Here is a 13,714-nt window from a genome sequence, read left to right as displayed (position 1 = left end):
TATTTTTTTTTATCTTGTTGCCTGTGCTTTTGGTGACATATCTAAGAAATCATTGCCAAATCCAATGTCATGAAGCTTTTCGCCTTTGTTTCTCGTAAGAATTTTATAGCTTTAGCCAACAGGTACATAAAAAGGTGCTCAACATGACTAATCATCTGGGAAATGCAAATTAAAACCACAATAAGATATCACTTCACACCCATTAGAATGTCTATCATCAAAAAAGACAGGAGATAACAAACATTAGTGAGGATGTAGAGAAAAGGGAAGATTTGTGCATTGTTGGTGGGAATGTATATTCGTACAACCACTATGGAAATCAGTGTGGAGGATTCCTTAAAAAATTAAAAAAGGAACTACCATATGATCCAGCAATTCCACTCTTAGGTATAAAAAAAAAGGAAATGACAACAGTATCACAGAGATGTCTGCACTCCTGTGTTCACTGCAGCATTATTCACAATAGCCAAGGTATGGAAGCAACCTAAGTGCCCATCGATGGATGAATGGACAAAGAAGAAGTGGTGTGTATATATACAATGGAATATTGTTCAGCCATGAGAAAAGAAGGAAATCCTGCTATTTGCAACAACTTGGATGGAACTTGAAGGCATTATGCTAAGTGAAATAAGCCAGACAAAGATAAATATTGCATGGTATCACTTATATGTGGAATCTGAAAAAAAAAAGTCAAACTCATAGAAACAAGGGAGTAGACATTCCAGTGACAACAATTCCACTTCTGGGTATTTTTCTGAAAGGAAAAAAACACTAATTCAAAAAGGTATCTGCACTCCTGTGTTCATTGTGGCATTATTCACAATAGCCAAGATATGGAAGCAACCTAAGTGCCCATCGATAAATGAATGGATAGAGAAGATGTGGTATATATATACAATGGGATATTACTCAGCCATAAAAAAGAATGAAATCTTGCTATTTGCAACAACATGGATGGACCTAGAAGGTATTATGCTAAGTGAAATAAGTCAGACAGAGAAAGACAAATACCGTATGATTTCACTTATATATGGAGTCCAGAAAACAACAAACATAATCAAACGGAAACAGAGTCATAGATAAAGAGAACAAACAGGTGATTGCCAGAGGGGAGTGGGTGGGGGGGATGAGTGAAATAGGTGAGGGAAATTAAGAGGTACAAACTTCCAGTTACAAAATAAGTGAGTCAGAGGAATGAAATTCGGGAAATACAGTCAATAATAATGTAATATCTTTGTATGGAGACAAATGGTAACTAGACTTGTTGTGCTGATCATTTTGTAATATATGGAAATATTGAATCACTATGTTGTTCATCAGGAACTCACTTAGTAGTGTTGTAGGTCAATTATACTTCAAAAAACAACAAAAACAAAAAAACTCATAGAAAAAGAGATCAGATTTGTGGTTATGGGGGCGGGGGCAGGGGGGATTGGATGAAGGTGGTTAAAAAGGTACAAACTTCCAGTTATAAGATAAATAAATACTAAGGATGATGTCCAAATGATTAATATAACACTACTGCTGTATGTTATATCTGAAATTGTTAAGAGAGTAAATCTTGAGTTCTCATCACAAAGGAAAAAAATTTGTTTTTATATCTATATGAGATAATGGATGTTCACTAAACTAATTGTGTTAATCATTTCATGATGTATTATGCTGTACACCTGAAACTTACACAGTGCTGGGGGTCAATTATATCTCAATAAAAATGGAAGGAAAAAACCCCACTTAGGATAGTGACGTGGTGCATTGTAAGCATGTGGTGTGTAAACAATATGCAAAATTAGGCAGTATAAAGATGGTCCATGGAGCATTGTTTGCAAATGGCAAAGAATCTGAAGGGCCATTAATAGTGGAAAAGTAACCTTTATTACACGCTGCTAGCCATACTATGGAATACTATGAAAAGTTTGCAAAAAATTAGGTAGATCTAGTTGTGCTAATATGGAACAATCTCTCTAAGTGAAAACTGCAAGTTGCGGGCCAATAATATTGTGTATGGTATGATTAAAACAGTGCAAAGACAAAAATCATAAAATACTCATCTAAAACACCCTAACGTATCTTATATATGAATGTGTGTGTATATGGAGCTAGAGAAATTTATACATAAATAATTTTTTAAAAATTATTATGATTACCTCTGGGGAGAGAAATAGTGTGGGGAGGGAGGGGATATGCTAAAGTTTTCTATAATATATTTTCTGTATTGTACTTCTGTATAATCTATGAAATTAACCAAGAAAACTCTAAGGAAATCTTAGTATTGTTTTTCAGAAATGTTTATTTTCAGATTTACTGTAATGTGTATATATTTAGCATGTTGGTTTTACAAATATTTTGTTGATTTTTCTATTTGTGTTGTTTTTGTTTTTGTCCTTAACTAAACAATGAATTTAATGAGGCTCTAAATAAGTCAGAAATACACATTTCTGGATATTTCCATAAATGGAGGGGAGCAGCATCTTGTGATATTTTCTTACATTTCTGGGAACATCCATAAAACTTTACATGTGCCTCTTTTATAACATTTACCAACTACCACTATGTGTTAAAATTATATATATATAAAAAAAATATATATGTATTTGTATATATATGTATATGTATGTATATATTATCCCAGGTTTTTCTCCTAACAACAGTAAGCAACTAGAGGACAAAATTTATGTTGACTTCATATTTTATTCCTCACAATACAATAATTTGCATATAATCAGTGCTCAATAAATAGTTCTTAAATATTTTAAGTTATTGTATTATTACGTATAAAAGGCATGAATTAAAAATACACATTTTCTGAATAGACTACATGTAAGAGTATTATAACCATTTTCATCATCTAACAATCTGATTTTTTAATTACAAATATATGCATAAGCCTTTGTCTCAGGAAATAGTTGTTTCATTTATAATTGTCTCTAAACACTTTTTCTCCTACATAAATTCCACAAACCAGACTCATAAGCACAAAATAAGAATTGTTTTCCTTACATCTAATTATGAGAACTCAAGGAAAATAATTTAGAGCACAAAAAAAAAAAACTCATTGTTGTTATTTTTTCTTCTTTACTTTTTGCATTTTTTTTTCAGACTTGGGATGTAGCTTTGTCACGGACTGCTAGAGCATGGGGCAAAAAATGTGTGTTTGAACGTAATATTCATTTAGAAGAACTAAAAATGGCCCATCCTAGATTTAATGGTATTGGTGAAAATATGTGGGTCGGCCCTGAAAATGAATTTACTGCAAGTATTGCTATCAGAAGTTGGTTTGCACAGAGGAAAAACTACAATTTTGAAAAGAACAGTTGCTCTGATAACTGTTCTAATTATCTACAGGTATCTAATTTTATATTATTAATTCAATAGACTCCTTAATTGCTTTACTACTAAGTTTTTATTTTGCTTCAATTTTATAAATAAACTGAAATGGTAAAATTATTACCTCTAATAGAATCAAAATTCTAATCAGTCCTAGATCTTCTGAATGTTCATAATTTCTTCTATTATTTGAACCATGCAATTAAAACATTCTTTTAAATATAGTAAGTCTAATCTCCATACCCAAAGATGAAAGGTACCTTTCTAAAATAATGCACACTGGAAAAGAAAGAAACTAGCAAATAAAAATTAGTTTTAGTTTGTTGACTATAAACATAAGTAAAAGATTATTTTTTTTGCACAGATCAGTAAACATACTACTATATAACTGATTAAAATATTTAAAATGCAAATACATATAATTATTTTCCTACCTCATGTCTAACAATTCACTCTTACACTTTGTACTCCAAGAATACTGAACCACTTTTTATTTCCTGTACAAACATTTATTATTTCACATATTACATTGTTTTATAATCATCTACATATCTAATACTACACAAAGGGCAGGGACCTTGTCTTCTTATCCATGTATTCTCAACACAACAACATGACATTATTTAGGTCTTCAATAAATATTTGTATCAGGAATCAAGAAACTATTGAATTAACTTCCAAGATCATTTAAAAGATGATTATTTTTCAGTCAATAGACTCTAATGTAGAACTTAAAATCTTGGAATTTTTTCATGTTGAACTCATGTCTTCCTGTTCCATCAAATGATTTATGTTTCAAAAATTTTTTGATCAATTTTTTCTTCTAAAAAGTTAGAGTGGTTCTCTACCGTCTTACTCATGTCAAAGCTAGACTCCTTAATATGACTTCAATATTCTGAGTAAAATAATCAAGTCTACTCCCTGACCTACTCCTCTGTATTTTTTCCACCTTAAGTCTAGTTTCCTAGACATTTTCATTTCCTGCATTTGACCTGTTTAACTTCAACTGTTACAGACATTCTATTCTCTATTCTTTTAAGGCATCACTCTATTTCTTTTGGAATCACTAAGACTTGAGCTATAGAGAAAAGGAAAACAAATGGTTTCTCCCTCTCCCACAGAGGTTAACAAAACAATTTTTTCTTGTTGTTCACTTGTAAGTATTAGGAATATTAAAGCCATTCAGGAATTTCTGGAATATCTTTATTCTCATATTTTCACTCCAAGACCTATTTTGCAAGAAATTATTTTACAGGAACCAGCTCTTTTACTCATTTTTTTAATGAAAGGCCCAGACTTCATTTTATTTTGTAATGGAATTTCCTCAATAAAAGAAAAAGCTGATAACATTCAATTACTTTCTACTCTTGTATTTCTTTTCCTTCCCTTCTATAATCTTACCGTCCCCTCTTTTTTTCCTTTTTATTCACAACTTCCATTCTTCCAAAACTTTTTGTCTTCTCATGTCCCTCTTCCTCTTTGTCAATAACCTAGAACTCTCAGATTCAACAAAAGGTCGAAAATTGATTCAGCAGGTATCTTCCTTTGGCTCTAAAACATTATTCTGGATCAGTTTTTCTTAGACTCTTATCCTAAGAATACAGTATTGGTAGAACCTATTAAAGTGTTTCTCTAAATACAGTTTTGGAAATGCTTCCCTAAATCCATGATAATTCTCTACCTGCATCCAAATGAAGAATTGTTCATATTCCTTGAATTGCTTCGTTAAAGGTCCTATGTGTATTGAATATACTATTGTTTGTACTATGGCAGAGTAAATGTTTAGAATTAAATTTTATGTTTTCTTTGAAAATTTTATTTTAGCTTGTTTGGGACAAGTCTTACAAAGTTGGTTGTGCTGTTACTCCATGTTCAAGAATTGGACGTATTAAACATGCAGCACTTTTCATATGCAACTATGCACCAGGGTAAGTTCCTTTAAATTTTTTAAATAATATAAAAATAAATTGGGGATTTTTCAAGGTTAAGTTTTCCTAACTTTCAACATATTCTTCTAAATGTCTTTGCAAACTATAAAAGAATTAAGTATGAGATAACAATTAAAGACTTTATATTGAAATATTTTAAATTGCATAATAAAATAAGTCATATTTAGGCATATTGATTTTATGTATAGACTAGCCAAATATTACTTCCTGAGAGAATTTTAACTTTAGTATTATTTCACAGTACCTAGCCTAATTAACACAGGATTTAAATTATTTTCCAAAATTGTTTATCTCCATATTTATTTTTAAAAAGTCAAAAGAAAATAAGGTTAAGTGTGTTGAAACGTATGTTGTAAGAATTGTTTCAAGAGTACATCAGTTTTATAACATGAAGGACACTTTTAGTTGACTATCCTCTGGAGAGTGTATTATTAATTGGGGCTAGTCTCATACATATAAGGAATCGTAATAACTCAGAGGTGGAAAAGTACTTCACAAGTCTTCTAGTTAAGCTATGCATATGAACCTTGAATTCTTAACACTTACTTACCATGTGGTTACTTATCTGTACCTGAAAACTTTCCAATGATGGGAAAAAACTACCTTCCAAAATAGCCTCCATCTCTGGAGAACTTTGTTGGAAAGTCTCAAGTTTTCTTACAGGTCGATATGATACTATAAGTAATATTGTTAAGACGTCTAATTGAAGTGAGAAAATATCCTAATCAACATGCCAAGAAAAATTGACTACATGCTAGGATTGAGAAGGAATTTCTTAAAAAATAAAATGCTTCTGGGACTAAACCAAAAAGAGAAAGAAAAAAAAACATTGATTACTAATTAATGATTGTATTCCCCTAGATAGGGAAAACGACAAAACTATGATTAAGTCGAATTAGGTTCAGAAACCCCTTCTTAAATGGAAGCTTTGCTGACTTTGAATATAGGCATGCAAAACAAGTTTGGAATGTAGAGTAATTGCAAAACTTTTTTGGCCTCTTTCAGTCCTACAGACGGGAAGTACTGGGATGGTATCTATTACATGGAGAAACTTTTGAAAGTTAACTACTGATTGGTATTGAAAATTCAAACAGACCACTGGGCATGGGTGGTGGGGAGGGAAGAGGTTCCTCTGGGGTACTAGTCTTCATTTACGTGCTCAGCAATTACATGCAAGGCTCTGATCTGTCTACTGACAAACCAATAAAGACTGACCATACTTAGTTTGTAGTCTTGGAAGAGAGACAATAAATAAGTGAACATAGAAATAAATGATATTTAATTAAATAATAAAATATGCCATAGAAACAAAGCACAGTAAGCAAATAGGGAATAACTAGTATAGAATATGGATAGGATAGCTGCAAAAGGAGGTGGCATTTAAACTGAAAGCCAAAAGATGAGGAGATGGCTAAAGAATATTTCAGGTAAAAGTGAGAGCACATATAAAAATCTCTGAGCTTGGAATAAGTTTAGCATGTTTGAAAAATGAATAACTGTGGTTAGAGGTAGGAGACGAGGTAGAGAGTTAGGTGACAACTAAATCAAATAGAATACCATAGGCCAGGTTAAGGATTTGGGGGTTTATTCTACATAATGGCAAAGTCATTGGAAAGTTTTAAGCAAGTAAGTGACATGATCTTATCTATGTTTTTTTTTTTCTCCCTATTCTTTTTTTTTAAAGTTTTTTAAAATAAATTTATTTATTTATTTTTGGCTGCATTGGGTCTTTGTTGCTGTACGCAGGCTTTCTCTAGTTGCGGCGAGCAGGGGCTACTCTTCATTGTGGTACACAAGCTTCTCATTGCAGTGGCTTCTCTTGTTGCGGAACACGGGCTCTAGGCACATGGGCTTCAGTAGTTGTGGCGCGCGGGCTCAGTAGTTGTGGCTCACAGGCTTAGTTGCTCCACGGCATGTGGGATCTTCCCGGACAAGGGATCGAACCCACGTCCCCTGCACTGGTAGGAGGATTATTAACCACTGCGCCACCAGGGAAGTCCCTCATCTATGTTTTGAAAAGAAAACTTAGCAATAAAAGATTGCTCTTGCTGTTGTGTCGATAATGGAGTATAGGAAAACAAAGGTACAAAGAGAAACAAGCACAATTAAGAGATTGTTTCTGTAATACAGGCTATAGACTGGTATCTTGGATTAGAATTTTAGCATGTGGATTGGTTTTCTATTGCTGCATAATAAACCACAAACTTAGTGACTTAAAACAGCAGCCACTTATTATTAAACAGTTCTGTAGGTTTTAAGTCCAGGCACAGTATAGCTGGATTCTCTGCTCAGGGTCTCAAAGGCCAAAATCAAGATGTTGACTGAGTTCTTATCTGGAGACTCTGGGGAAGAATCTGCTTTCAAGCTCCTTCAGGTTGTTAGCAGAATTCAATGCCTTATGGTTATAGGACTTGGGTCCCCATTTTCTTGCTGGTTCTAAGCCAGTGGTTGCTCTCGGCTTCTAGAGGCTGCCCACATTGCTTGATGCGTGGCTCCCACCATCTTCACGTCTGCAAAGGCGCATCAGGTCCTTCCCACGATCCAAATCTCTGACTTCTCTTCTGTGACCAGCCAGAGAAAACTCTCTGCTTTTAGAGTGCCCAAGTGATTGGGTCAGGATATTTTCCTGGATAATTACCCTATTTGAAGGTCAGCTGTGCCAAATAACATAATTTAATCATGGAAGTAAAGTCCATTACATTCACTTTCCTCAGAATTATGCAAGGCATGTATAGCAGGGGTAGGGGAGCTTGTGCTCCATTTTAGAATTCTGCTTACTATACCATGGAAATTATGATAAAAGGTCAGTTTCTGGATATATTATGAAGGTAGAGCTAAAAATACCAGTTGATAGATTTGACTTTGGGGATAAGAGGTATAGAATAAACTATGGCGATACCCATGCTTTTAGTCTGAACAACTGGATAAATGATGATACCATTAACTAAGATAAGGAAGAACATCAGAAGATGTGTTTTATGTTTGGACACATTAGGTAGAAATATAAATGTGGAAAATGTAAATGAATCATGAGAAGGAACTAGCTGTATGAGGGTCTGGGATAGGTTTTGAAGTAGAGGAAACTGCTACTATAAAGGCCCTGATGTAGAAATGAGTCACAGTCCTGAACAAGATCCCCTTATGAAAGAGTGAGTATGGAGACTTAATTTAAGGACTAAGTCCTAGAGCACTACAGTATTTCAACTTCAGGCAAAAGAGATAACAAAGGAGAGTGAAGAGGCTAACAAGATAAGAAGGAAACCCAAACAATGCTGGTAAGAGTACTTGGAAATCAAGTGAAGAACGTGAGTCATGATGCCCAAAGTGGTTAACTGTACGAGATGCTCCTGAAAGAATGAAAAAAAAAAAAAAATGAGGAAGGAAAGATGACATTTCCGTTTGATAAGATGAAGGTATGTGGTGACCTTAATAGCAGTAGTGACTGCAGGGGTCTCCCATGACTATAGTGATAAGATGAACCTACTAGTTGTTAGGATTACTCTTCTTTCCACTCACCTGTCCCATAGGCTTCTTTGTCTTGAAATTTCTATCAACCATTTTTTCCTTGATACAAACTTTGGAAAGTCCACTTGTGAAGGATCTAGGTTGGCACATATATTAGTCAACTCAGTCGAAGTTTTATTTGATATGTACTCAAAATAGGCAGTCATAGGTATCTTTCTTAAGAATCATTGGTAGAAAAATCAATTCATCACAGTCTTATAAAATACTTGGTAGAAATGAAAATAAGAAAGCCAAATTGTGGACTTCCCTGGTGGTGCAGAGATTAAGAATCCACCTGCCAATGCAGGGGACATGGGTTCGAGCCCTGGTCTGGGAAGATCCCACATGCCACAGAGCAACTAAGCCCATGTGCCACAATTACTGAAGCCTGCGTGCTCTAGGGCCCACGTGATGCAACTACTGAAGCCTGTGTGTCTAGAGCCCATGCTCTGCAACAAGAGAAGCCACTGCAATGAGAAGCTCGTGCACCACAACAAAGAGTAGCCCCCGCTCGCCGCAGCAACTAGAGAAAGCCTGCGCGCAGCAACAAAGACCCAACACAGCCAAAAAAAAAAAAAGAAAACCAAATTGAAAATTAGAATGTGTAATGGACTGAATGGTGGCCCCCCACCAAAGGATGTATCTAGTTCCTATTCACAGAACCTGTGAATATTAAGTTACATGTCAAGAGTAAATATTGCCTTATATGGCAAAAGACATGTTTAAGATAAGGATCTTCAGAAGAAGCGCTTATCTTAGATTATTCAGGTGGGACCTAAATGTAATTACTTGTGTCCTCATAAGAGAGAGGGAGGAGATTTCAGCACTAGACACACAGAAGAGAAGGAGGCAATGTGACTGTGGAGGGAGAGGTTGGAGTGATATATTCACAAACCAAGGAACTTCTGGAGCCACCAGAAGCTGGAAGAGTCAAGGAATTTCTTCTCTGAGCCTTTGGAGGGAGCATAGCCCTGCTAACACCTTGATTTTGGACTTCAGGCCTCCAGAACTGAGAAAATAAATTTCTATTTTTTTAAACCACCAATTTTGTGGCATTGTTAAGGTAGCCACAGCAAGCTAGTACAGAATGGAAGAATAAAACAGATTTGGCAATAGGGAAAATATGAGTCAACCACAATCTTGAAAAATTTCAGAACATGAATATGTAGAATAGAAGTAAAAATATATATGGAAAAAGAAAGGAACCATGTAGGGTGATAAATCTATAAATAAGTGTTCCTAAAAAACAGAGAATAAATGGAACAGAAATAATAATCAAAAAAAAGAAAATAATAAGCAAAAGAAAAGAATCTGTATAGATACCTATATAAAGATTAAGATAGCTTATAATGTATCAGAAAAAGTGAACTGAAACAATATTTACATATGCCATTTTCTAGTGATTATTTTTCAATTTCAAAGATAAAAACTTATACATTTCTGTGAATTCCCTCGCAGTCCAGTGGTTGGACTCCGTGCCTTCACTGCCGAGGGCATGGGTTCAATCTGGTCGAGGAACTAAGATCCCACAAGCCACGTGGTACAGTCAAAAAATAATAATAATAAAATAAAATAAAAAACATACATTTCTAAGAAAAATAAAACAAAGTAAAATAAAACAGTATTAATTAAATTAGCCTTGAATTTCAATATTGAAGGGGGTACAATCAAAGATGAGCATTAGAATTTAAGTTTAAGTGATAAATAATTTTATTAACTGAGTTAGGAAAAGATGTAGGGTGGAAGAAAAAAGGATTTGTTTATTTTTAGACATGTTGCATCTGCAGGTTCCTGCAGGATCTTTTATTTATTTAAATATGTTTATAGTAGGTACATTTAAACAATAACTAAGCAATAGAATTCCACATTTTTTACATGGTATTCATCCTGAAAACACTTATAGACTGTTGGGAAAGAAATTTAAAAAAAAAACACAACGTTAACCAAATACATACAACGTCTGTATTTTAAATAGAAAAGAGCTGTCGTAAAAGCAGGTATGAAATCATAGAAGCAGTTAGCCAGGATACAGATTCAGAAGCAGTTAAGTTTGATGCATAGAGGTGTATTAGAAGGGAAGAGAGGCCAGTGGGGGAGGTAAGAGATCTAAGATTGAAGAAAATGACTTGAATCTAAAGCTGGACTTTTAAAAGAAGTAAATAGTGAATATTTTTCTTCCTTTCTTGCTCATGAGGTTTTAATCTATTTTATTGATCTTTCAACAGAAAAGATTTAGGGGGTTATTTATCCTTTCTCATTCCTTTGTTTTCTATATCATTATTTTGAGATATTTAATCTTGCAAGTACTTTTTAGGGAGAGGGGCTGTTATATGTTGCTGTTTTTATCAAAATATACTACATTCATTTATCTTTAATCCTACTTAATAGTGAAGATATTTACAGTTATATATTTTCCTTTGATTACAATTTTTACTAGACCTTAGGATCTCGTATGACATAGTGTCTTTCTCATTGCTTTCTATGTATTCTAATTTTAGGTCATTTAATAAATCATGTTTAGTACTTGATACATGTTCATGATGGAAAAATCTATCCAAGGAGAAAATAATGTTCCCATCCTTGTCTTTCAGTTACTCTCTCCAAAATTTTATCCCAAAAGGTATATTCTGTGCATATAGAAAAGTATATCTATCTTTGTGTATGTGTGTCTGGGTGCACAAATGTGTGCATTTCCATAATTCAAACAGGAGCGCACTACGTTTCTTGTGGTGTTCTTTAATTTTCTCACTTGATATGAACTGGAAGTCTTTCCATTTGAGCACGTGAAGAGTTTCCAGATTCTTTTCAAGAATTTCACAGTTGTTTTTTTTTTTAGTGGATGTACAAAAATTAATTTGAATAATGCTCTCCTTCTGATGGACGTTTAGGCTATTTTATTAATTTTATTTCAAGCAGTAATTATCCAGTTAGACATGTAATTCTCACATGAGTTAGTAGCTATAATATAAACATATAGTCATGGAAACCCTAGGCCAAAGAGAATGTGTACTTTTAATTTGCATAGATATTACTAAATATCTATTCATCATAGTCACACCATTTTTTCTATTACAACTTTTTTTTACATGAGCGTATAAGAGGGGCTATATTTAAACTCCCTTGCTAAGATAATATATTTTCAAGTATTTTGCTATTTACTACTATGAGTTATGTATATATTTAATTTTCATCTTCTATTTTTCATGAGTTTAAGTATTGTTTTTTATATTTTAGAATATTTGGATTTCATTTACTGGGACCTGATGGTTCCTATATATTTACTGTTTTTCTCGTAAGTTGTTGGACTTTTTTTTTTTTTAACCTGTAGGAGTGTCTTGTGTACAAGAAAATTAGCTCTTTTATGTAATATAATTTACAAATATTTTCTAGTTTTATGTTTAACTTTTGACTTTATTTATAATGTAATTTATTTTTGCCAAATAGAATTATTTTGTTTCATTGTAGAAAAAAATGTATCAATACTTTTTTCATGAGTTTTGAGGTTTGTATCATACTTAGACAAGCCTTCCCCAAATATTATTATCTCACATTTTCTTCTAACGATTCTTTTTTTTTTTAACTTTTAAATATTTGATCCACTTTGCTTCTGGACATTATGTAAGCTGGTATAAGAATTAGTCTCCTGCTTAAAGTAACTATAAAGACTGGACAAAACATATAAAATAACTGTTTTTAGGCATTAGAAAACAACCAATACAAGGCTATGATCCTTGCAAATAGAAAAGAACTCAGTGGGAACCCTATATTTGCCTTGGTTTTCTCTCTGTGAGCATCCTATTGTACAAACCATAGCCAAAGCAAGCAAAGATTGTGTATTTTCTGGGCAAAGGAGATATCAGTGTTGATTGATGTTAAGTAGCCTAGGATTTAGGACAGGATCCCAAAGAGGAGGGAGCTGCAGAGAAGGACCCCCAAAAGTCTTGTGTACAAGTTCTCTGCAAGTCCTTGGGCAGCTCCTAAGCTGCACTCCTCAAAGCGAGATTCTGGAAGGATTAGATAGCAACAGTTACTTGCAGGCTGAAGACCTGCACAGAGATTTCAGAAGCTGCACAGTGCTGAGAAGACAGAGCTGCAGTTTGGGCCTAGCCAAAATGGAGAGGTGCTGACGAAAAGCCAGACCAAGCAGAACATTAAAATCCGAAAAATATGTATCTGATTTTATAAAAATTTCAAACTAATTAATGACTAAAGAAATACTATAGATAATAGCCAAAGAAAAATTGATATACTGGAAAATGTATGTGTGGAATATATGGCAGAGACAGTCCCCTTAATTTACAAAGAATTCATACAAATCAAAAAGAAAAAGAGAAACAACCCAAGAGAATAACATGCAGAAGATATGAAGAGGTCATTTACTAAAAAGAAAAGAAAATGACCATGAATCATATGAAAATATATTCAGTCTCACTCATAATTGAAGTAATTCAGGTAAAAACAAAAATAAATGATCACTTTCCACTCATCCATTTGAGAATATAGAAAAGCTTAATTGATACTCTGCATTTGCGATAGGGCAATAAATTGGTACAGTCTTTCTGGGTTTGGTAGTGTAACAAAATTTAAAATATACTTACCATTTAATCTTGTAATCTCCTTATCAGGATTTTATCTTAGTAATATCTTCATGAAAGTTGGCCAAGATATACATACAAGGATACACATTGGAGCATGTTTTAATAGCATGAAACTGAAATTTTAAAAAACCAACAACTCCAGTAATAGGGGACAAAGCAATTAACTTACTGTACATTATTGTGTAACCATTGAAAAAACTGGTGTACTTTTCTATGTACCAGTATGGAAAGGTCTCACTCGTTAGGTGAACAAGTAAGATAAAAAACAATAATAAGTAAGAACAGGTATTTTTGTTATAACAGTTACTATTACCAAAAAATGTAGTGATTCAAGAT

At 33.5% G+C, this 13,714-nt stretch overlaps 1 protein-coding gene across 2 annotated transcripts in view; it reads left to right on the top strand.

Annotated features, from left to right (window-relative positions):
* The window catches only part of GLIPR1L2 (GLIPR1 like 2), a 44,319-nt gene that overhangs the window by 10,043 nt on the left and 20,562 nt on the right, over nt 1–13,714 (top strand). For both annotated transcript variants that reach the window (XM_082419108.1, XM_082419109.1), the window contains exons 2-3: nt 3,100–3,345; nt 5,152–5,255. In XM_082419108.1, coding sequence (XP_082275234.1) covers nt 3,100–3,345; nt 5,152–5,255 — 350 coding nt within the window. The remainder of the gene's footprint in view (nt 1–3,099; nt 3,346–5,151; nt 5,256–13,714) is intronic.

This window comes from Balaenoptera physalus (assembly GCF_965194825.1).
Source record: "Balaenoptera physalus genome assembly, chromosome: 13".
Lineage (NCBI taxonomy): Eukaryota > Metazoa > Chordata > Mammalia > Artiodactyla > Balaenopteridae > Balaenoptera > Balaenoptera physalus.
This window is presented reverse-complemented; position numbering and strand designations above follow the sequence as displayed.